The sequence below is a fragment of the Macaca thibetana genome, chromosome 7 (genome assembly GCF_024542745.1).
Source record: "Macaca thibetana thibetana isolate TM-01 chromosome 7, ASM2454274v1, whole genome shotgun sequence".
NCBI classification, from domain to species: Eukaryota; Metazoa; Chordata; class Mammalia; order Primates; family Cercopithecidae; genus Macaca; species Macaca thibetana.
The window spans coordinates 86,701,943-86,724,186 of NC_065584.1; the positions used below are offsets into that span (position 1 = coordinate 86,701,943).

The 22,244-nt window shown below is 51.0% G+C and overlaps 2 protein-coding genes and 1 pseudogene across 8 annotated transcripts; 2 read left to right on the top strand and 1 right to left on the bottom strand.

Moving 5' to 3' along the window:
• The window catches only part of LOC126959206 (cytoskeleton-associated protein 2-like), a 33,896-nt pseudogene extending 25,717 nt beyond the window's left edge, over positions 1–8,179 (top strand).
• A 190-nt stretch (positions 8,180–8,369) lies between these two features.
• Positions 8,370–10,768, bottom strand: TMEM253 (transmembrane protein 253). Its single transcript, XM_050796659.1, has 6 exons — positions 10,629–10,768; positions 10,102–10,212; positions 9,957–10,013; positions 9,562–9,672; positions 9,298–9,444; positions 8,370–8,945 (listed from the first exon to the last, which is right to left on the bottom strand). The coding sequence occupies exons 1-6, from the start codon at positions 10,734–10,736 to the stop codon at positions 8,826–8,828; spliced, it is 654 nt and encodes a 217-aa protein (XP_050652616.1). The 5' UTR covers positions 10,737–10,768; the 3' UTR covers positions 8,370–8,825.
• On the top strand, positions 8,908–22,003 carry ZNF219 (zinc finger protein 219). Of its 7 annotated transcripts, XM_050796507.1 has the most exons (7): positions 12,931–13,272; positions 18,388–18,476; positions 18,570–18,629; positions 18,751–19,458; positions 19,489–20,208; positions 20,533–20,664; positions 20,939–22,003. In XM_050796507.1, the coding sequence occupies exons 1-7, from the start codon at positions 13,232–13,234 to the stop codon at positions 21,541–21,543; spliced, it is 2,355 nt and encodes a 784-aa protein (XP_050652464.1). In that variant the 5' UTR covers positions 12,931–13,231; the 3' UTR covers positions 21,544–22,003. The 7 variants fall into 7 exon arrangements, with proteins under 7 accessions (XP_050652467.1, XP_050652464.1, XP_050652462.1 ...); XM_050796505.1 differs by having other exon boundaries at positions 12,943–13,272; positions 18,751–20,208; XM_050796506.1 differs by lacking the exon at positions 12,931–13,272 and adding an exon at positions 17,549–17,670 and having other exon boundaries at positions 18,751–20,208.
• Positions 22,004–22,244: the final 241 nt, after the last annotated feature.

Below are 22,244 nucleotides of genomic sequence, written 5' to 3' on the forward strand. Positions count from 1 at the left end.
TGAACTCCTGGCCTCAAGGGATCCTCCTACCTCAACCTCCCAAAGTCCTGGGATTACAGGTGTGAGCCAATGCCCCCAGCTCGTGCTTCATCGTCTAATGCCAAACTGATAGCAAAATCAAAACCCATTGACTAGTGAAGACATACTATAGCAAAACCAACTGCTGATAGTAGATCAACTCAATCCAAAGAAAACTCAGAAGAGAGAAAAGCTCATCTGAATGAGTGGAAAGCTGGCAAAGAGAGTGCTGAAAAGGCCTCCTAACTGAATAGTTACCTAGTGTGAGCCTTAAGGACAAAATGAAAAACCAGTTGGGTCCTTTTGGACTACCATGATAGAAGATGAACAAAAATTATTTACTGAAAAGGTAAGCAACACATTTTCTGAATGCCTAAACCTAACTAATGAAGGATGCCCAGAAGAAGAAATACTGGTCACACTGAACAATCTGATTAAAAATATTCCAGATGCCAAAAATCTTGTAAAATATTGAATATGTCTTGCACATACTGAACCAACCCCAAGTCCTACTGAAAGTATTCTCACCATCTATGAGAAGGCCATTCTGGCAGGGGCTCAGCCTATTGAAGAGATGTGACACACAATTGTAGATATTCTAACAACAAAGAGTTAAGAAAATGTCAGTTTCGGAGAAAATATTGAGGAGGCTTGTGCAACCAAGGAACAAGTCCAAGAAGTAAACGCTGGAGATACAACTGTTAATCTAGAGTCTGGAAAACCAGAAATGGGGAATAGACATCACATTTTTTTGTATGTTTCCACAGGCACTGAAGAGAATAGACATCATGGAAATGTGCTATTTCAAGATTCTGAAAAATAGCAAGATGACAAAACAAAAGATCCAACCAATGATGTTAATATCCCCAATACAGAAACTATGGCAAGTTACTTAATTAAATATAATGTATTTACTACGCCATACTTGCAAAGTGTAAAAAAGAAGGTGCAATTTGATTAAACAAATTATACATTTAAAGAGCTGAAGTTTTTAATACCAGTGAGATGTTCTCAATGTCAACATAAAACTTTAAAATTGCCTGGTATGTTAAAAGACCATTATCCTTGCATGTCTTTTTTCTTTCTTTCTTTCTTTATTTCTTTTTTATTATACTTTAAGTTCTAGGGTTCATGTGCACACAACATGCAGGTTTGTTACTTACGTATACATGTGCCATGTTGGTGTGCTGCACCCATAAACTCGTCATTTACATTAGGTATATCTCCTAATGCTATCCCTCCCCCCTACCCCCACCCCACAACAGACCCCGGTGTGTGATGTTCCCCTTCCTGTGTCCAAGTTCCTTGCGTGTCTTCATTGGAAGAGTTAACAGAGTTGGGAAGTGATACTGATCCCTTTGTATGCTGTCCTAATTCAGCATTATGCTGAATGTACTCTTGAGACTGAAAAAACAGATGAGATAGAAAGCTCTGGTAAGGAAAAAAAAATGTCAGTGCTACCTCCCTGAAACTGCTATCACCAAATCGTGAAAAGCAAGAGAGGGGACATGGGAGATGACACTGGAAGAATGGGCAGAAGCTAAATCACAGAGGTCCATGCACCATTTAAAAATGCTTGGACTTAATCTTGTGGGCGATGGGGAGGACTGAAAAGCTTTTAAGCAGGGAAGCAACATGATTCAACTGCCAAGGAGATAGGAGGAAATGCTCAAACCTGTCTCTTTGAGCTGGGGGTTGCATTGGGTTTTATAAGCATAGGGTAATGAGGTGTGATCTGATTGCATTTTGCAATGACATGATGCCAGGAGGCATGATATGACTGGATCCTGCCATGGGGTGATGAGAGAGCTCATCTGATTGGATTCTGGATCCTGTTATGCGGTGTCTGCTTCTCAATTCAGTCGCCCCCACCCTTCCTGGTCTGAGCACTCAGGTTTCCCCTGAGGTAGCACATGTATTCATCTGGACATGCTCAGATTACGTGACTTTCAACCTGGGGTCCATGGCAACTGAGAAATAACTCACAACTTTGCTACATAAAAGTTGAACCAGATTGGCCTGATGTGGTAACAATAACACAACATAGAAAATTCAGAAAAGAGGAGTAGGGGGAAAAAGCTAGGGCAGGAATTCATATTTTGGATGTGCTGTTTGGTTATGGTAGATCTTTGTAGGTCTTTTTAAGTACAAGGATCTTGAGAATTAGACATTAAGTTCGTCTTAAAACCTTTATCATATCCTTCTAAGGCATTGTTTTTCAAAGAAAGAAGTAATTTTGCTTCCCAGGAGACATCCGGCAACGTGTAGAGATATTTTTGGTTGTCACAACTGGAGGGAGGGGTGCTACTGACATCAAGTAGATAGGGCCCAAGGTTGCTGCTTAGCATTCTACAAATCAATGCACCAGTCTTCCATAAAAAGGAATTATCTGGCCCAAATATCAATAGTGCCAAGACTGAAACACTCGGTTCTAGGGACTAGAGGAATACTAGCATCTTACTTTACAATTTTCTCCAGGGCCAGACATCGGAGAGTATGGATGGGTCAATTAAAAAACATCACCACTGCTGAAAAGCTAATGTAATCTGAGTGTTGGCAGAGAAATTAAAAGTTATCTAATTCAACCACTCAGCTGATATTTGAATATTTGCTTCAATAACCTGTCATTGCATGATAAAGTTTATTGCACAAAACACCTCTAACATATCCAGAGGTTGAAAGCCCAACTTGAAAGCATTTCATCTTTTGAAAGGTGTCCAGTTTCTATTTTTCAGTCTAAAGTTGACCTCTCTATAATAAGTAACCACTGGACCCAGTTTCACTTCTTAGTTACGCAAAGAACAATTTCTTTTCGTCATAATTATATTTGAGGTTTATAAAAGCATAATTTCTTTCTCCTTTGCTATGACTTCAGCTTTACATAAAGAATAAGACTGGGCCGGCCACGGTGGTTCGCGCCTGTAATAATACTAGGCCGGGCACGGTGGTTCGCGCCTGTAATTCCAGCACTTTGGGAGGCTTGGGTGAGTGGATCGCTTGAGCTCAGGAGTTGGAGACCTGCCTGGGCAACATGATGAAACCTCTTCTCTACAAAAAATACAAAAATTAGCCAGATGTAGTGGCATACATCTGTAGTCCCAGCTAGGTGGGAGGCTGAAGTGGGAAGATGGCTTGAGCCCAGGACGCGAAGGTTGTAGTGAGCCAAGGTCACAATACTGCACTCCTGCCTGGGGCAACAGAGCCAGACCCTGTCTCCAAAAAAAAAAAAAAAAAAAAAAGGAATAAGAGCGAGCACATAGCATTTTCTTTATATATAAAGAGAGCACATAAAGAGGCAAAGCAAACAAAATTATATTGTAGAAGTTTGGACTTGGGTAAAAACAAGAAAACTTTATAATGGCAAGGGAAAACTGTCAAGAATCAACAAAGAAAATCCATTAACTCTGGACACAACTTAGGAAAAGCTTTCTGATAAGAAAAATAAACCAAAGATTTAGATGCTAAGTGGATCCAGGAAAAACAGGCAACACAAAATATAAATGAAATAAGTCAGAAAAAAGAAAAATAGGCAAACAAGGAAAAACATAAAAGAAACAGAAGATGAGAGTAAATGGCATCTGAATTTTAAGGAGAAGCAACACACGCCAGCCTAGTAGCAATTTACCTGTAAGTATGGCTGTCTCTGGCCTGAGGCCCTAGGAAATTAGATGAGCAGGCCTTTCCTTCTGAATTATAATGAGGACATCAGGTTAAAGCAAACACCAAAAGCAGTCTTCTTCTTCCTCCTCCTCCTCCTTCCCTTTCTCCTTCTGCTCCTCCTCTCTTCCTCCTCCCTTTTTTTTTTTGAGAAGACTGGGATTAGGGGTTATGGGAACTGGGTGGAGTCAGGAGAGGGGGCTCACAACTAGGGGAAAGTTGTACGAATTACTGTTAGCAATGGGAAGATTTTTAACTATATATGTGTGTATATATATATATAGTTGTATATATACATATATTTCACGTTCACAGTGAAAAAAATAGCAACTAAAAACATTTTCCTGCCTTACCTCCTGTGCTCACTGCTCAGTGACCAGCAGCAGCAGCCCAGGTCAGGGCAGTCTCTCACATTCCCAGTTCCCTGGTGATGGACCTCTGATCACTGTAGTACATAGATCTTGTCATATTTATAGGAAACAGTGACTCGGCGACAACACCACTGCCTCTGTCCCGCTCAGTCCATCAATCAAATGTCAAATTTGAGGCAGCACTGGCTGGGCCCGCTAGGATGAAGGGTGTGGACACAGAGCAACACACTCTTCTGTTTTCTTCTCTAGGCCCATTTTGTGTGGGCCTAGAATCCAAAACCTGATGGGAGACTCTTCATTTCTTACTGAAATTAAGAGCATCCCAGCCCCAGGTGGCAAGGGGCAAGAGACTGCATTCTTCAGGCCAAGCAGGCGCTCAGCTTCAATTACCCGTGGGCAGTTGGGTTCACTGAATTTGGTGGCTCCTGGCCAGGACTGCATAACAGACACAGAGGCCCAAGGGTTTGCAGAAGACCAGGAGGGGCCCTCCACCTCCTGCCTCATTGTGAGGCCCAGGTTTCCAGCCAGGCCGAGTGTGCTGCTGCCCTCAGGGACCCATTGCAGAGGAGGAACTTGGGTAGCGCCCCACACCATGGAGAGGAGAGTCTTTCTCTAACTAAGCCACTGCCAAACGACATTACCTTAGGGAAGGCGCTTTATGAGACCTCAACCTGGGCAGCCAAGAGGCCACGAGATGGCAGCAGAGGACACAGCCCTGGACAAGAAACCTGAGCCATCTTGCCAAAAGGCAGATTCAGAAATGGAAAAAGTTCATTTGTGAAATATCGTCAGTTGTCTATATTCATGTATTAAAAGCCAGAATAAATGACAGAATTTCAAAGAAATGAGGGTAAAATGTATTCACATGGAGAATTTCCCAACCACCAATGTGCCACTGCTGCATATTAAGCCACATATCATGAACTGGATTTCTTTAATGTTTAAAAGAATAGATAGGGTTTACGGCCTTTAAAAACTGATGTCAGCGGAAACCTTGTCAGTTTCTTCTTTCGGTGAAGTTCTCATTCAAGTAAGATGAGTGACCTCCACAGAGGCTGCCAAACTGATGAAGAAAGAAGCAGATACAGTGGTTGCTGGGAATCACTGCAGCAAAGCAGAATGCTGTCATGGAGCAGCCCGGGACTCTGGCAATAGGCAGTGTGGAGGGGGAATAATGAGGAACACAGGACAAGTTTCAAATAGTCTTTGCTTGCAGCTGGCAGAGGATAATGCACAGGAAGGCGGCATTAGTAGCACTGGAACTAAATCCCAAATCTGACTTCTCATCTACTGCGCCTTCCATTGTTACATATTCCCACCTCCCCCACTCCTCAGTTGTGACACAAATATGTCTCCAGACCTTGCAAAATATCCTCTAGGGAACAAAATGACCCTTCTCTGAGAACCAATGCCCTAGAGGGATATGATGAAAAAGGTTTTATCAGAAAGGTTTTAAGAATTTAATGTTTAATCTAAGACTCTTAGACTTTGCAAGGTCTACATGAACTGTAACATATATTCAAAACCTGAATTCCTACTATGTTTATCTAATGCAGACTGATGATTGAAGAACTATAGCTGAACTGGCTCTTGAGTTTTAAGAAATTATCATTTAAACGACTTCTTACCTCTACAGGCAATTTATTTTCAACCCCTGAAGTGGTTTATAATTTTAAAGTACTTTTCCTAGCCGGGCGCGGTGGCTCAAGCCTGTAATCCCAGCACTTTGGGAGGCGGAGACGGGCGGATCACGAGGTCAGGAGTTCGAGACCATCCTGGCTAACACGGTGAAACCCCGTCTCTACTAAAAAAAAAAAATACAAAAAGCTAGCCGGGCGAGGTGGCTGGCGCCTGTAGTCCCAGCTACTCGGGAGGCTGAGGCAGGAGAATGGCGTGAACCCGGGAGGCGGAGCTTGCAGTGAGCTGAGATCCGGCCACCGCACTCCAGCCCGGGCGACAGGCGAGACTCCGTCTCAAAAAAAAAAAAAAAAAAAAAATAAATAAATAAAGTACTTTTCCTTGTGTGATTTTATTTTAGCCTTGATACTCCAGTAAGGTAGAGAGAATAAATATTATTACCATAACCTCCAAGTGAACAAAATGTAGTTCAGAGAGGTCTGACTTGCCCAAGCAACAGAATTAGAAACTAGGTTTCCTGAGTCCCAGTCCTATTGAGGAAAAATTTCTAGTAAGAACTTAGGGGTTCATGAAACCAAACCAAAGAAGTAGGTATGAGCATAACTGCTGGAACAGATAAATTTCAACTGCTAAGCTGTTCAAAAATCACCACAAACTATTAATACATTTCTTTTTTCTTTTGATATAGTCTCGCTTTGTCTCCCAGGCTGGAGTGCAGTGGTGTGATCTTGGCTCACTGCAATCTCTGCCTCCTGGGTTCAAGCAATTCTCCTGTCTCAAACTCTCGAGTAGCTGGGATTACAGGCACCCACCACCATGCCGGCCTAATTTTTGTAATTTTAGTAGAGACGGCCACCATATTGGTCAAGCTGGTCTTGAACTCCTGACCTCAGGTGATCCACCCATCTTGGTCTCCCAAAGTGCTGGGATTACAGGCGTGAACCTCCCAGCCCCGCCAACTATGTTTCTTTTAATGAAGTATTTCTGCTTCCCCTCTCCTTGCAGGCATTGCCCTTCTGGCCTTCCTTAAGTTGGGTGTGGCTATATGACTTGCTTTGGCCATTGAATGGGTGGAAGTGACATGAATGTATCACTTCACGGCAGCATTTAAGAGTCCATGAAGAATTCTTCATGCTTACTTCCATTCTGAGAGTGGGGGCGGGTGGGTAACTTTAACCTTCATAGTGACAGGGTAGGATCTCAAAATGGTGGCGCTCCATGAGCTTGGGTACCTTAAACATTTGCAATGAACAGAACCCCTTGCCAGCCTACTTTGGACACGGAGTATGAGAAACAAACCTTTGTGGTTTTAAGCCACTGTGGTTTTGGCATTTACCACAGCAGAGCCTAGCCTAATCTGACTGATAGAGGTTAATTTACATGGTCATCAAACTTCTCTAGGAACTAGAATGCAATATCTAATCTGATCACATCACTAAAACCTGGAAAACAGAACAAATTGTTAATTTTCTTCCCTCAGCTTCCTCATCTACCACCACCTTCTGACTTTCAAGAAAATTACTCTTTTCTCGGCCCTGCACACATGAGCTCTCCATTATTCTGGCAGTTACACTAGGGGAGAGGAAGAAATGCAGAAGGCCTAGATCTTTTCTCCATTCCAGAGCCTGATCCCAGAACTGTCCCCACCCACTAGTACTCACACTTAACCTTGTCATAGGAAGATTATTACCACTCTTCCAAGGTGTCACAAACAGAAAGGAGCTGCAGCGGGCGCCACTGCAATGTCAAGGCAAGGCAGCCAGGCTGCGCTCTATCCTCACTGGTGCCTGGCCCTGGCTAGGCCGGGAGAAGCAGCATTCTCTAGGGAAAGAAGCCTTCTCAAGTGGGAACAAAAATGAGTGTGAGGCCAACAGCCATCCCGGGCACTATGTGAATTTGGGGTGAGTTCTCTTGGTACTCCAGCTCTGGTCAATTTCTAGTTTCTAGCGACTAGCAAGCTGCCCAGCTGCTGCTGCTACTGGGACTCCCAGTTCTCCTGGGCTTTTCCCAAGCCCAAGCGAGCCTGTTATCTTTGCACACTTGCAAAGGTCGTAAACTGTGGGGGTTGAACGCAGCCAGAACTTCAGCAACCCGACCGCAGCGGAGATCAAAGGTCGGCGGGTCAGCCCAGAGGCCGAGCCTGCGCAGTCCCGCTCCCGCGTTGGAGATAAAGGGTGGCGGCAGCGCGGGCTCGTTACACCTGCGTGCTCGCAAGAGGCGGGAAAGCGTTAGGCAGAGACGCAGGTCGCAGCGTCCCTCCCTCTGCCTGCCCTATCTACCCGCCTGCCCAGCGAGCCTGTCTTCAGCGCCCAGGCCCTAGGGGAGGGGACGAGAAAGGCCCCGCGCTTCTGACTCATCATCTCCAACCCCTTTCTCGCGCGCGCTCCAAGTCTCAGGACTTCGGACCTGGGCCCTCCTGCGAGGGGGTGCGGCGACAGCATCTGGGAAGCCCCAGCTCTGCCAAGCGTCAGCTCCGAGCCCTCGCCAGTCTCTGAAGCTGCCAGCGCAGGGCTGGGGACCCAGAGCCAGCTCTCTATTGCAGTGGCTGGGGGAGCGGCACGCCAGTGCAGGACCGCCCGCCCGGCTCCTCCCCGAACGCGGGGCCAGTGGTCGCGTCCGAGAAAGCGCTAGGCTAGGCCCCGACTTCCCCGCCTCGCGTCACTCAGCACATCCACAGCGCCCCTACCGCGGAGAGAAGGCTCTTTATTTCCCGGCCGGTCACGGGCTAGTGGGGCATCCTGGGACTTGTAGTCTCCGCTGCAGCAGAAAGGAGAGGGATCGAAAGGGGAACTGGGGCACTCCTGAATTGGATTCAGGGAGTTGGCGTGTGCAGGGTCCAGGATTTGGAGTGGATGGGATTATGAAAAGTGGACAGAAAAAAAGAGTGAGATGAGGCAGATGTGAAGCTGTATGGGGAGGTGACAGGGAGGATATGGATGGAAGGGAGAAAGCAGCTTTTCAAGGTGGTAGGTGAGATATATTCTCGTCCAGGTATATCTTCCCCTAACAGGGAAGGAACGCAAAAAGGGCCTTCTCTGAGTGAAAACTGAAGGCATTCCCGGACTTCCTGTTGGACTCAAAGGATCCCAGCAAGCTTCTGAGTTTGGTGGGGTGGGGCAGGAATGTCTGGAGAGCATTCTCTCAGGGTGGAAGGAGAGCAGCACGTGTCTGTTCCCGCTGTCCCGCCCTCTCATTTGCTCCTGTGCTGGCCACCGTGGGACCATTCTCCAAACCAGGAACCTCTTCCAACTCAGAGAAGCCCTGAAAACCAGAGACAGGTGTGAGCAAATTGTAGAGGTGAGAAAGGAGAAACCCCAGAGAGAAACAACTGCTTCCTCCTGCCCAATTTTTTATCCTATTTCCCATAGTCCTGCCAATATTTAGGCAGCTTCCTAATGCTTTCCCACTCTTAACCTCAATCATTTGGGTTCCCAATTCCCTCTTACCCACCATTAGGGGAGAAATGTCCAAAGCCAGAGAAAGCCAATCAGTTTCATTCTAGGACCTCTTCTCTCCTGCCCCATTGTTTTCCGTTAAATGCCACTGACCAGGATAGCCAGTGGAAAAATTAGTTGGCAGCTAGCTATTCATGCTTTCTTCCCTGCCCCCATACCTCCTGCAGCTCCTGGTAGTGCAGACTCTGGCTCCTGCAGCATCCTGGTTTCCTCTGGCTCAGCAAGAATAGGGCGTGCACTGAGACCAGCACTCCCCCTAGGGTGAAGGCCTCAGCACTGAGCTCCAGCACCAGCAAGCCAGCATGCTGCAGGTAGACAAGGCTGAGAATGCAGGGACCCCGCACCTGTTCGCCCCTGCCCTTTTCCCTTTTCACCTCCTCCTGCCTCCTCATCCTCCCACCTTCTCCTTCATTCACCAGTACCTGGGAGGAGGCAGTTGGGGCAGGCCCCAAGGCTGTCTTCATCACCTCGACCACCACCACGATGAAACCCAAGATCAAGTTGAAGGTGTTGAATATCATCATGGCCCGCACCTGCCAGTGAGCCAGCTCAGCCCTGCCCAGCCTAGGGGAGTCATTCCAACCTCAATCCCCACTTGCAGCCTAGCTGAAGACAAAACTCAGCTTCGGTTTCTCAGCCTCCAAACAGGGCCATAAGCCCTCTAACTTTTTTGCTTTCCCTCCTCAGTCATTGAGGCCAGTGAGTGGTGACAGCTGAGAGGATGAGTCAACACTTAGCCACTTACTTCCTAGGCTGAGGGTTGTAGGTGTCTGTTTTAGGGAGTGGGGGGACAGTGCTGCGTTCTCTTCCTTCTCACCTTCCAGAGGCGAGGTGCTCTGCGAAGCTCTAGGGTAACAGTCCCAGTGAGGAGACCCTGAATGGTGAGAGGGGCAAGTGTTGAGCTCTGGTCCCATTAGGAAGGGGCCCTGGGACCTTCCACCCTCCCTTGTGGTGGGTCTTACTGAGGCTCCAGGCCCAAGAGGCAGCGCTGTGGCCATGTGACATTCAGAGTTCAGGCAGGTGACTGAGACAGCAAGGGGCACCACAACCACTGCCAGCCATAGCTGACTCACCTGGGGTAAGGGCAGGGTAATTGAGGAGAAACTGTCAGGGATTCTCTTCCCTTCTCATAACTCCTGCCTCTTTAGAGATCAGGAAATGGGATTGAATGGAGGGTAGAGGAAAGCAGTCAACCCAGAGCAAGGAAGGAAGTGATCATTAAAAAATAAGTATCATTTAATTTTTTCTGCCTCATATTGTAGTTTAGTTACTTACCTGTATGTTTTCCCCCACAAGATGGAAGCTACTTGGAGATTAAGGGTCTTGCCTTGTTTATTTCTATGTTTTCCTCTACCCTCCTCCCATTCAGAACCTAGCACAGTTTCTGGCACATGGTAGGTGCTCACTTAACATGGATGGATGGATGGATGGAATTGAATTGGGTAGAAGTGGACATGCTGAGACTTGGGATGGGGTAGCCTGTCCTCACCGCCAGCACCAAGAGGTGCCCACTCTGCCTGTGCCTCGCCCAATGTTGTAGCTTTTCCAGACGGAGGCTGTGTGTCTCCTGCTCTTGCTGACCAGCTCTATCTTCCATGGCTCCTTTGCCCACAAGAATTAGGTGCTTCCTAGGCTGGGAAAAATACATTATAGGTTCCATCTATTAGGAGACAGGACATTCAACAACATATCTTTCAGTTATACCTCTGCCCACTCCCAATATCCAGGGATTTGAGGTCCAGGTCCTCACACCTACCTAGTCTGAAGCAGTTAACTCCAAAGGGATGGGACCCAGCTGGGTCTTAGGTCTCCTAAGGGGCTTGATAGCTCAGAGCAGACGACAAACTTGTCCTGGCAGAGAAAGGCTGTCAGGGATGGGGTGTGGTGGGGCAAAGGTTTCTATGAAGGCCTAAGGATCTAGGGAGTGGCCCTGGGTAGATACCGGCCTCAGTTTGCTCCACAAGATGTCTAGCCTGGCCTCACTCTGTTCCCATTTCTCATTACCCGCATTTCTGCCCATCCTGGGTTCCTTTTCTGGTTTCACTTACCTCATTCCCATGGACACTATCACTCTGGACCTCAATCCCCCTCATTTCCACATGATCTTACTTCTTGCTTTGGCTTCCTCCTCAAATTATTTGTCCTTCCTTAGAGATCCTACTTTCTGTCTGGATTGGTCCCCTGTCATTACTACTTGAAGCTTTGCCCCCAGACCAGGTAAGGTTAAATTCCAGTGGCTTTCTTGCCTCTCACTTTCTGGACAGTCTCCCTTCCCTTCTTTCTTGAAGGTTTTACTCTGAATTGAACACTGACTAAATGGATGGGGGGACTCTGTTTATAGTGGGGATTGTTTTTGATTCAATGATAACCTGCAACTGGATACACACACACACACACACACACACATATATATGTATACATAAGATGGTCCTCAAATAGTGAGTCTTGGAAGGATGCTGTTGCAACAATTAATATTTTTGAGAGAGAAGGTGCCTCATAGCCAGACAGACCTGGACTGGAATCTTAGCTCTGCTGCTTCTCCATCTGTGTGATCTTGGATACATTATTATTATTGTTATTATTATTATATTATTGAGAGAGGGGCTCACTGTCACCCAGGCTGGAATGCAGTGGCATGATCATGGCTCACTGTAGCCTACACATTCTGGGCTCAAATAATCATCCTGCCTCAGCCTCTCAAGTAGCTGGGATCACAGGCACATGCCACCATGTCTGGCTAATTTTTAAATTTTTTGTAGAGACAGGGTCTCACAGTGTTGCCTAAGCTGGTCTCAAACTCCTGGGCTCAAGTGATCTCCCCTCCTTGGCCTCCCAAACTGCTGGGATTACAGGTGTGAGCCACTGTGTGTGTCCTGATAGATACGTTTTTCTACCTATTCGAACCTCAGTTTGTTCACTGATAAAAGGGGGCTAACAATATGACTATGAAGAGTCGTTGATTCAGGGTGGGTGCTTACTATTAGTGGTATTGATGAGGTCAAACTGATAAGCCTGATGCCCATACACTAAAGGTGTTATTCAGCAGGTGAGCTGGGGACACATTTCTACAGTCAGAAGCACAACCAGCTGGGCCCAAATATAGTCTATAGATCAAAACAAATCCCAGGTCTACCTGGGTGCCCTTGGCAAGTTGCTTAATCTCTCTGTTCCCTTATCTATAAAAGGAAGTTAATAATACCAGTCTCAAGGGGTTGCTTTCAGCATGGAAGAGAGCTTAGCCCAGTATCTGGCACACAAGTGCTCAATGTTAGTGGCTATGATCATCATCACTATTACTTCTTGTTGTTGACGGTAAGAGGAGACTGCGCCAGAAGACTCTAGAAGTTAGTAGAGGAGGCACGGTCCTGGGAGGCAAGTGATCTTTTGTAAGCCACTCCTGCCCCATCAGTGCTGTGCCAACATCGGCGGGGCACTGTATCTACTTTTTTCTTTCCCGGGGAGTGGGAGTCACGTTTTAAAGAGATCCAGAAAACTGTTGTGTGTCTACTCCTCCTCAATTCCCATGTGCATTGATTTTATTTGGTGGCGATGTGAGATGTTGGGCTTGCACTGAGGATCCCTGAGCCTGCAGGCCATTGGGGAAAGAGACTTCCTGAAGCCTCATTTTTCTTACTTGTAAATGGGGACTAATTTTATTATAGAGGGTTATTGGAAAGATTATAAACTATTAGATAGGTGAACAGGCATTCAGTAAATATTGAATAAATCTGAGTATACTACTTACTAGTTTGTAGTCTAGACTACAATCGCCTGGAAGGAAGGTACCACTTCTCTCTCATCCCTCACAGCGCTGAGCCCAGTGCCTGGCACTTAGTAAGCACTCAGTAAATATTTGTTGTATTGAAGAGCCATTAAAGTGACTTGAGGGATGGAAAATAGAATTCGAGAGGAAGGAGCAGGAATTGTTTATCAAGAACGGAAAGGACCGAAGAGTAACTTTAATAATGTTTCTTATACGGCCGACATTAACTATCTCTATAATCGCCCCTCCTCCTCCCCCAAAAGAGAGACAGAAATTGTAAGGGAGAGGCTTTGAGATAAAACCCCAGGAAGAACTTCCCGAGTCTGTGCATGTTGGGGCAGAAAGAGCGGCAGAGCCAACTCCTTCCCTGGTATGTCCGGGTTTAGGGAGGGAGGGGCAGTGCTGCTTGGAGGCTGGGGGAAGGACGAGATGACCTTTCAAAATCTCTTCCAGTCTCCTGTTGGAATCCTCTGTGCGCCCCACCCCCGCTCCCTCCCTTACTCCCTCCGACAGCGCCCCCCGTCTCCAAACCGCCCGCACCCCGCCCCTGGCGGCCGCCTCTCGCGGCTCCCGGGGTCCCCAGCTCCCTGTCCCCGGAGCCAGAGCCCGGCTCCCGCGCGGCTCCCAGCCCCGCCGCGCCGCCCCCCGCATGCTAATGGCCGGGCCGCCTCCCGCCGCACACAATGCGGGCCAGGGCCGGGGGCGGGGGACCGGGGAGGGGGCGGGGGCCGGGCCGGGGGCGGGGGGGCCGGGGCCCGGCGCATCTCCCCCGGCCCCACGTAACGCTGACGCCCGCGCCGCCGGCCCGCCGCCCGCCGCCGCCGCCGCCGCCGCCGCCCGCTCCGCCGCCGCCCGCCCGGGGCTCGTGAGTAGCCGCTCCCCCCACTCCCGGGCCCCCCCGTCCGCCACCCGGCCCCCGCCCCCGGCCCCCTCCCCCCCTCCCGGAGGGGGGGCCCGCTCAGCGCGCCCGGCTCGGAGCAGGTGCAGGGGGCGGGGGCGGGGGAGGGGCGCCGGCTCGGCCCCAAGCAAACTTCGCCCAGAGCTCCTGGGGGGGCGGGGTGGGGGTGGCGGCCTCGGAAGCCTGGAGAGCTGGGGGGCCCCAAGGAAGGGGGGGCCAGGTGGAGGAGCTGGGGGAGCAGACACCAAAGGGAAGGGCCAACGGGGGGGATGTGGCGGGGGAGGTGGCGGGTGTCTTTGTAGGGGCCCGAAGGCAGGGCGCGAGGGGCCTGGGGGTGAGGGGCGGCAGAGCCGCGAGCCTGAGTGGATGTGCACCCCTCAACCCCCGGCCCAGGTAGGGCTGGTGGGGGAGGGGGAAGGAGCCCAAACTCTCCGGGAGCACGGGGTGGCGGGGGAGGGGAGAGGATGGGGGGTGCTTCCCTCTTTGCGTCCCAAACAAAGTGTCACAAAGAGCTCGGCCCGCGGCAGCAGCGGAGGCGGCTGTAACTCAGCTTTTGTTCTCCTGGCCGGGGGTAGCTGAGCCTTGGCCTCCCTATCTCCCAACCCTGCCCCCCATCATCCTTCTGGCTTATCTTCCTGGGGAGGGGTCTGAGGTGCTGCTGGAAAAACCTCTCGGGCAGGATTGCAGGTCCTACCCTACTTAGCAATCTATTTCTGGGAGGGGGATTTTCCCAGAGGCTCCCTTGGTCACCCCTACGTCCCAGTCTGAGGACTGAGGCTCACGTGGGTGCTAATACTGACTTTTCTAGGGTCAGCTCTACTTAAGGGGACTTAGGGCTGTCTACATGACCCCCGTTCCCAAACCCAGGTCCTCCAGAACTTTCAAAATCAAAATCGGGGTTGCGTTAGGACATGCCTCTGGGATAAGATTCCCCATGGTGGGATGGCAGCAGCAGGTGAGCAGGTGTGCCTTCCTCTTGCTTCCTGCTGTACCTTTGGAGTCCATGGCTGAGGTTCCATGTCTCCAACTCAGGAGAGTGAGGACACAGGGAAGGAGGCTTTACCAAGAACTCAGTCTAAAAAGGCTGGCGAGCTGCAGAGTGGAGTGGGTTTGGAGGAGCTATCTGAGCAGTGAGGTTCAGAGGGCCATGGAGAGGAGACCATAAAAGTGAACTACTGGTGTGTGTGTGTGATCAAGGTAGTCTTGACTGTAGACCGCCCTAGAAGCTCCCTTTGCTTTTAACCCCATCTAGTGCAGTGATAATCATAATTGTTAGCAGATTCGGGAGGTGTAGGATTCTCAAGAGGGAAAACTGTTGTGTTAGAGGTGACCAGAGGCAGTTACAACTGGACCCCAGAAGTCCTGAACCCTTGCTCCTTACACTTTGACCCTAAAAACTTTTGAATCACAAGACTTGAGGGACAGTCTTTGTGTTCCATTTAGCAAATACTTCTATGTACCTGTCCTTGTTGTTTCTAAGTCTTTTCACCAACCATTCCATCCTTCTCTACTGAGTAAGGTTTAGTGATCCACACCCACTTCCCTACCAGCTGCCCCAGCATGTAAGGATAATTGGCCTGTTGCTTTCGAAAGGTTTCTGATACCTATCCCTGGCCCTTCATCCTTACAGAATCCAAATAAGGGCAAGATAACCCCTGATTCCCAGTGGGGGTGGAAAGTAGGTCAGTGCTGCTGTCTGGCCAAGTCTCGGGATGGTGTTTAAGGCCTGACTATAGAAAACTCTGTGATTATTGTCCAGGGAAATATATGCATGACCTCGGTTCCAAGGCAGTTCATAGTATCCCAGTCGCTGTCAGTTCTTTCCCCTACTGAGAAAAAATCATGGGATCAGGTATCTGGAACCTGGTTTGATATGGAGATGATTCAGGAGATCTTGATTGGGCCTAGGAAGGTATCTCAGTGAGTTTTGTTGATTTTAGGCCACCTTCTGGGGAAACTTTCCCTGCTGGGGAATTCAGCTTCAGTTTGGGCCTTCTTGTATATCACTCTATTTCTGTTCTGGAAACTGCTATGTGCAAAGTGGTTTATTGTTGTTTTGTTTTGGGATAGGAAGCTTTGCCCTATTCCCACTCTTTTTGCCTCAGATATGAGGCCAGCTTCCTATGAGATTTTGCTGGCTATCCTACAGACAGTTTTATGGGCCCTAGAATCTTCTCAGAATGAGAGTATGTGCCCATAGGTTAGTCAGCTATGACCATGCAGTATTCCCAGCCCCCCCGCCTCCACCATCTGCTTCCTCTGAATATACCAGATTGGCTGTACACCAGGATGTTCCGGGAATCCCCAGGAGAGCAACAGAATGTGATGGACCCAAATATGATGCCTCAGTAACTCATTCCAGGATGTACAAACTGTAACTGTCAGGATGCTCCTTATAGCTAATTAAAATTCTTCTAGTTACATCTATTTTCTATTAGCTCTTTCTATTTTCAGTGACATCTAAAAGGCCAAAATAATCCCTCTGGTACCACTGGGTTTTTTTCTATGGTTTTCAGATAGGAACGAAAAAAAAAATGCTCTAGCTTTTCTGTGTTGTATCTGTGATGCTAAAATGGCAAAGAGCCCCTCTAGCACCTCATAGCTCTATCTATGGTACTGAGGTGGCCCAAGTGGCTTCTGTGGTAGCCCACTGCACTCTCCATGGTACTGAAGGGATGACCATTTGTTTTAACATCTCTCTGGGGTCCAAAAGAGTTCTATGACTTAGAACCACAAATTTTTTTGAGCAGGAAGGGACTAACAATATAAATTAGTCCAATCCCCTTATTTTACTGATGAGTAAACTGGGAGGTTAAGTGATTTAGTAAGGGTTGTAGGGTTATCAATGTTCAGACTGGGCCTACAATAGCCTTGTACCCCTCAGTCCTATTCTAATTCACCTTCTGTGGCACTATTCAATAAGCCTAGCTAGGCTCTTAGTCCCAGGAAAGGATCCAGAGGATGAGAGTGGGTGCCCTAATTTGAAGCTACAGAAATACACATGTTAAGTGATAGTGGAGGTCGTCTGGTGACCCTTGGACAAGGACACTTTGTTAATTATAATAACTGCTAATAATAATCCTATAGCCCCGATTCCACATGTAACAGGTACCTGCCCCTTCATGGAGTTTTACCACATCCACTAAATGTCAAAAATTAAAGAAGCCTTGGACCTCCAGAGCCTTTTCTCTCTGCTGACAGGCAGGTTGACTCCTGGCCCAGTTCTTTTCTATTAAAGATCCTTAGGCAAAGTAGTGCTTGCATCTTTTTCTTTCTCAGTAACCCATTTCAGTTTCGTGATGCCTATTGTAAGGAAGTTCTTTATATCTCAAATATTCTTTCTTAGACAAAAAAAAAATATGGTTAGGCCCACATTCATTTAGCCTTGACCAGATACCGTTCTCTGTATGAGGCAGAAAGGTAGACTAGATGACTCCTGGTCATCTTCCCAGGCCTATTTCCATGAATCTTGATTCTGGGGTTTCTTCTAAGTCCTCATGCTAAACTCCTCTGCAGCTTAGGATCAGCACCCCCCACCCCCCCCATCCTCTTCCTCTCAATGATCTCCTTCCCCAGCACTGGAGCTCTGCAAGTCCCAGGCCTAGGGAATTTTAGCCTGGAGAATTTTAACCCCTTCCTGCTCAGAGCATGTGCTGAGTCCCTATCTGTGCAGATGGCCCAGCCCCGCCCCCCGTCCCTCACTCCAGCCTCTTGAGCTCAGAGCCAGTGTAATCCTCCTCTTGTGTGAGGGAGCCTCTCCCCTGCAGAGAGGAGGAAAGCCTGCCTCGGAACAGCCCTGGACAAAGGGGCTCAGATGCCCCATCATACTGCAGGCTCCAAGGTTTGAAACAAGGGGATGAATCCTATACGGTATTTGCAGTTTTTAGCCCCTTCCCCAGGCTAGCTGTGCCCCTTAACTTCCACTCCTCCCCCAACTCTCTCTTCATTCCCTCTCCCTCTGGCTCCCTCCCCCTCATGCCCCTCCCCCTCTGTCTGTCTTCAGACTCTGCTGCTGGGAGGTGTTTCTCTCCCATGCATGAATGAGTCTCTGTAATGAATGGAAATGAATGGATCAGGAATCCAGGCGGAGGGAGGGAGAATGAGGGGGGAAAGACAGAAAGACAGGGTAAGGGCAGAAGGAAGCACTGTGGAACCTGGAAGGATGTTTGGCTGGCTGGTCAGTTAGGGGTCTCAGAGCAACTGATCCCATTTGGATAACTGGGGAGCATGGCAAGCCCACCCCATTTGCTCACCACACTGCATAGCCCAACCTACATGGGAGAGGGGCATACTGTGATGGTCTTCCCCACCGCCAGGGGGTGGGGTGGTAGTTGTGGTTGTTCTGGACCATGCATTTAAAATGTAGAATTTCGGGAAGAAATCTGGATTATTTGGGAGGCTTGTAGGCTTGGCAAATCAAGAGGTACAGTTTTTGAGTACAGCAGCCCCTTCGTGCCTCAAGATGCAAGTAGGGAGAAGGGATTGGTTTTGGGAATACAGAGTGCTGAGAGTCTGGGGGTAGGGGGTGACTTTACTGCTGAAAACTAGGGCTCATCTCTTCCTCCAAATCTGTCTCTCTTGCTTTAGCTCCACAGCACCTGTTGCCTTCATTAGCAGCTTTTCCTCCTCTTCCCTGCACTCCCCAGAACCAAAGAATGTGAAGGGGGTCCATGGAGGTGAGTGAAGCTCTGGCTTCAACCTACAAGTACCTACAACTGTATACTCCTTCTCCTGCCTACCTCTCTCTCTCTTTGACCTCCCATTATTAGAAGTTAACTCCTTGGTCCTGACATCTCGATTCCCATACACCCCACCCCCAACTTCCCGAGGTGAGTAGCACTGTGTGTTCCTAGTTCAGGCCCCAGTCCACCTTCCCTCGTGTTGTCCTGGCCCTCGAGGTGACGCCCTTTCTTCCTTTACAGCTCTACCTTCACCCTTTGCTCTACGCAGATCTTTCTCCACAGGGCTCACGTCCCCGCGCCCCGAGCGGCCACTTAGCGCCGTCGCCGCCGGCTTTCGACGGCGAGCTGGATTTGCAGCGATACTCCAACGGGCCAGCCGTGAGCACAGGGTCGCCCGGGATGGGAGCGGTGAGCTGGTCTGAGAGTCGTGCAGGCGAACGGCGCTTCCCCTGCCCTGTATGCGGGAAGCGCTTCCGCTTCAACTCTATCCTGGCTTTGCACCTGCGGGCGCACCCAGGCGCCCAGGCCTTCCAGTGCCCACACTGCGGCCACCGCGCGGCGCAGCGGGCTCTGCTGCGCTCGCACCTGCGCACACACCAGCCCGAGCGCCCACGTAGTCCTGCTGCACGCCTGTTGCTGGAGTTGGAAGAGCGCGCGCTACTACGCGAGGCTCGACTGGGGAGAGCCCGAAGCTCAGGGGGCATGCAGGCCACCGCTGCCACTGAGGGCTTGGCGCGGCCCCAGGCTCCTTCATCGTCCGCCTTCCGTTGCCCCTACTGCAAAGGCAAGTTTCGCACCTCGGCGGAGCGCGAACGCCACCTGCACATCCTGCACAGGCCCTGGAAGTGCGGCCTGTGCAGTTTCGGCTCCAGCCAGGAGGAGGAGCTGCTGCACCACAGCCTGACGGCCCACGGGGCTCCCGAGCGCCCCCTGGCGGCCACCACCGCTGCGCCTCAGCCTCAGCCTCAGCCTCAGCCTCAGCCTCAGCCTCAGCCTCAGCCTCCACCCCAGCCCGAAACTAGATCAGTCCCGGAGCCGGAGCCCGAGCCCGAACGTGAGGCAACCCCGACCCCAGCTCCTGTCGCTCCCGAGGAGCCCCCAGCACCTCCAGAGTTCCGCTGCCAAGTGTGCGGCCAGAGCTTTACACAGTCTTGGTTTCTCAAGGGCCACATGCGTAAGCACAAGGCCTCCTTCGATCATGCGTGTCCGGTGTGCGGCCGCTGCTTCAAGGAGCCCTGGTTCCTTAAGAACCACATGAAGGTGCACGCCAGCAAGCTGGGCCCACTGCGTGCCCCGGGGCCTGGCTCCGGGCCTGCCCGGGCCCCGCAGCCTCCTGACCTCGGCCTGCTGGCCTATGAGCCGTTGGGCCCAGCGCTCCTCTTGGCCCCGGCGCCCACCCCGGCCGAGCGCCGTGAGCCCCCGAGCCTCTTGGGCTACCTGAGCCTGCGGGCTGGCGAGAGCCGGCCCAACGGCGAGGGTGCTGAGCCCGGGCCCGGCCGCAGCTTCGGAGGCTTCCGCCCGCTGTCCTCTGCTCTCCCGGCCCGGGCTCGCCGGCACCGTGCGGAGGAGCCGGAGGAAGAAGAGGAGGTGGTGGAGGCTGAGGAGGAGACCTGGGCCCGGGGCAGGTCGCTGGGCCCTCTGGCTTCCCTGCATCCGCGCCCGGGTGAGGGACCGGGGCACTCTGCCCCTTCTGCTGGGGCCCCGGCAAGATCGACCACCACGCAGGGTATGTAGGGACCCTCCGCTCTCCGGGTACGCCGCGTCCTCCTCTGACTCTTATGCCGCCACTCCCCCATAGCTTCCTTTTTAAAATAACTTATCTTTTATTTCTTCTGAGTTTTTTTGTTTTGTTTTTTTTTTTCTGGAGGCTTTGCCATCATTTGAGAACACTTGACTCTTTAGTCACAACAAATCTAACCCCTCAGACTTTTGTTTCCTTCTGGACTCCGAGGGGAAGCAGCCCTATGGGGTGGGTGGGTGTGGGGTGGGTGCACGGGACCTGGACAGAGTGTAGGCCCCCGCTGACTTCCTCTTAATATATGTGTTGCAGAAGAGAATGGGCTGTTGGTTGGAGGGACCCGGCCTGAAGGGGGCCGGGGCGCCACCGGCAAGGATTGTCCCTTCTGCGGAAAATCTTTCCGCTCAGCACATCACCTCAAAGTGCATCTGCGAGTGCACACAGGTGAGGGAGGCAGCTGCCGGCGTGGAGAGGGGACTGGGGGGCGGGCAGAAAGGCGAGGGCTACCGAAACACCGGGAGGTGAAGTTTGTTCCGAAGCCTTCAGTTTGGCTGGATGAGATCACTTGGGAAATGAGGCTCCTTTATTAAATCAAAGTGGGTGGGAGACGCAGTGCCCTTTCTTGGTTCTGAGAATGAGGTCTCTAAATTGGGCGAAATTCGGGTGGGTGCGTGCAGTGATCGTGACCCCGTAACCCTTTTGCACCCACTTTCTCCAGGCGAGCGGCCCTACAAGTGTCCGCACTGTGACTACGCGGGCACCCAGTCCGGCTCGCTCAAGTATCACCTACAGCGCCACCACCGGGAGCAGAGGAGCGGGGCCGGCCCCGGGCCACCCCCGGAACCACCGCCTCCTTCCCAGCGGGGTTCAGCCCCGCAATCTGGAGCCAAGCCGTCTCCACAGCCTGCGACCTGGGTGGAGGGTGCCTCAAGCCCCCGGCCTCCTTCTAGCGGTGCTGGGCCGGGGTCCCGTCGGAAGCCCGCCAGCCCTGGGAGGACCCTGCGCAACGGGCGAGGTGGTGAGGCCGAACCCCTGGACCTGTCCTTGCGGGCAGGGCCGGGAGGCGAGGCCGGGCCGGGGGGTGCCCTCCACCGCTGCCTCTTCTGCCCTTTCGCCACTGGAGCCCCAGAGCTCATGGCCTTGCACCTTCAAGTGCACCACAGCCGCCGGGCTAGGGGCCGCCGGCCACCCCAGGCTGACGCGTCCTCGCCCTATGCCCAAGTACCATCAGGAGAGACCCCTCCCAGTCCTTCGCAGGAAGGGGAGGAGGGCTCCGGGCTGTCCAGACCCGGAGAGGCAGGGCTAGGGGGGCAAGAACGGTAGTGAGCCCTCAGGGGCGATTAGCTTAGTGAGCTTACCCCGCCGGAGCGGGGGAGCGCTAGAGGTAGTTGGGTAGAGAAGCCAGCAGGGGGCAGCGTGGGACCCATATCCCAGCCCCAGGCGGACCAGAGGTGGAAGGGGCGGCGGGCGTAGGAGGGTGGGCTGGCGGTACCCACCCAGCCCAAGGGAGTCACAGTGCCTTAGAAGTGGCAGAGGTGAGGGTCAAAGAACGGGGTCCCTGGGCTGGCAGAGAGGGTTTGTGTCCCTGTTGAGGAGCCACTCTGCCAGTCTTTGCTGGTCCATAGGCGTGAGAGTTTATTTTTGTACAAGGGGTGAGGGTGGGGAGCACTGTACCCTTCTAGCCCCATCAGGGGCTCTGTAGACGTCGCTATTTTTGGTACGATTCCTGTCATCCCTGTTGCAGAGTCGTGTCCCCAATAAACAGGTGTCGTGAGGCACAGGGCCCTGTGTCTGTCTGCCTACCTATGTCCTGCTCCTCTCTTTGGGCCCTTCTGTCAGGAAATAGTCACCTCTTCAGACATTTAGTTATCACCCAAAGAGTTTGATAAGAAATGCGGAATATTAGGTTTCACCCCCAGGTTTCAATGCAGCAGCTCTGATGGGGTCCAAGAATCAGCATTTAACAAATAGCCAATCAAGTTCTCACACACTGTGGCCTGAGGGCCTCATTTTGAGAACTGCTG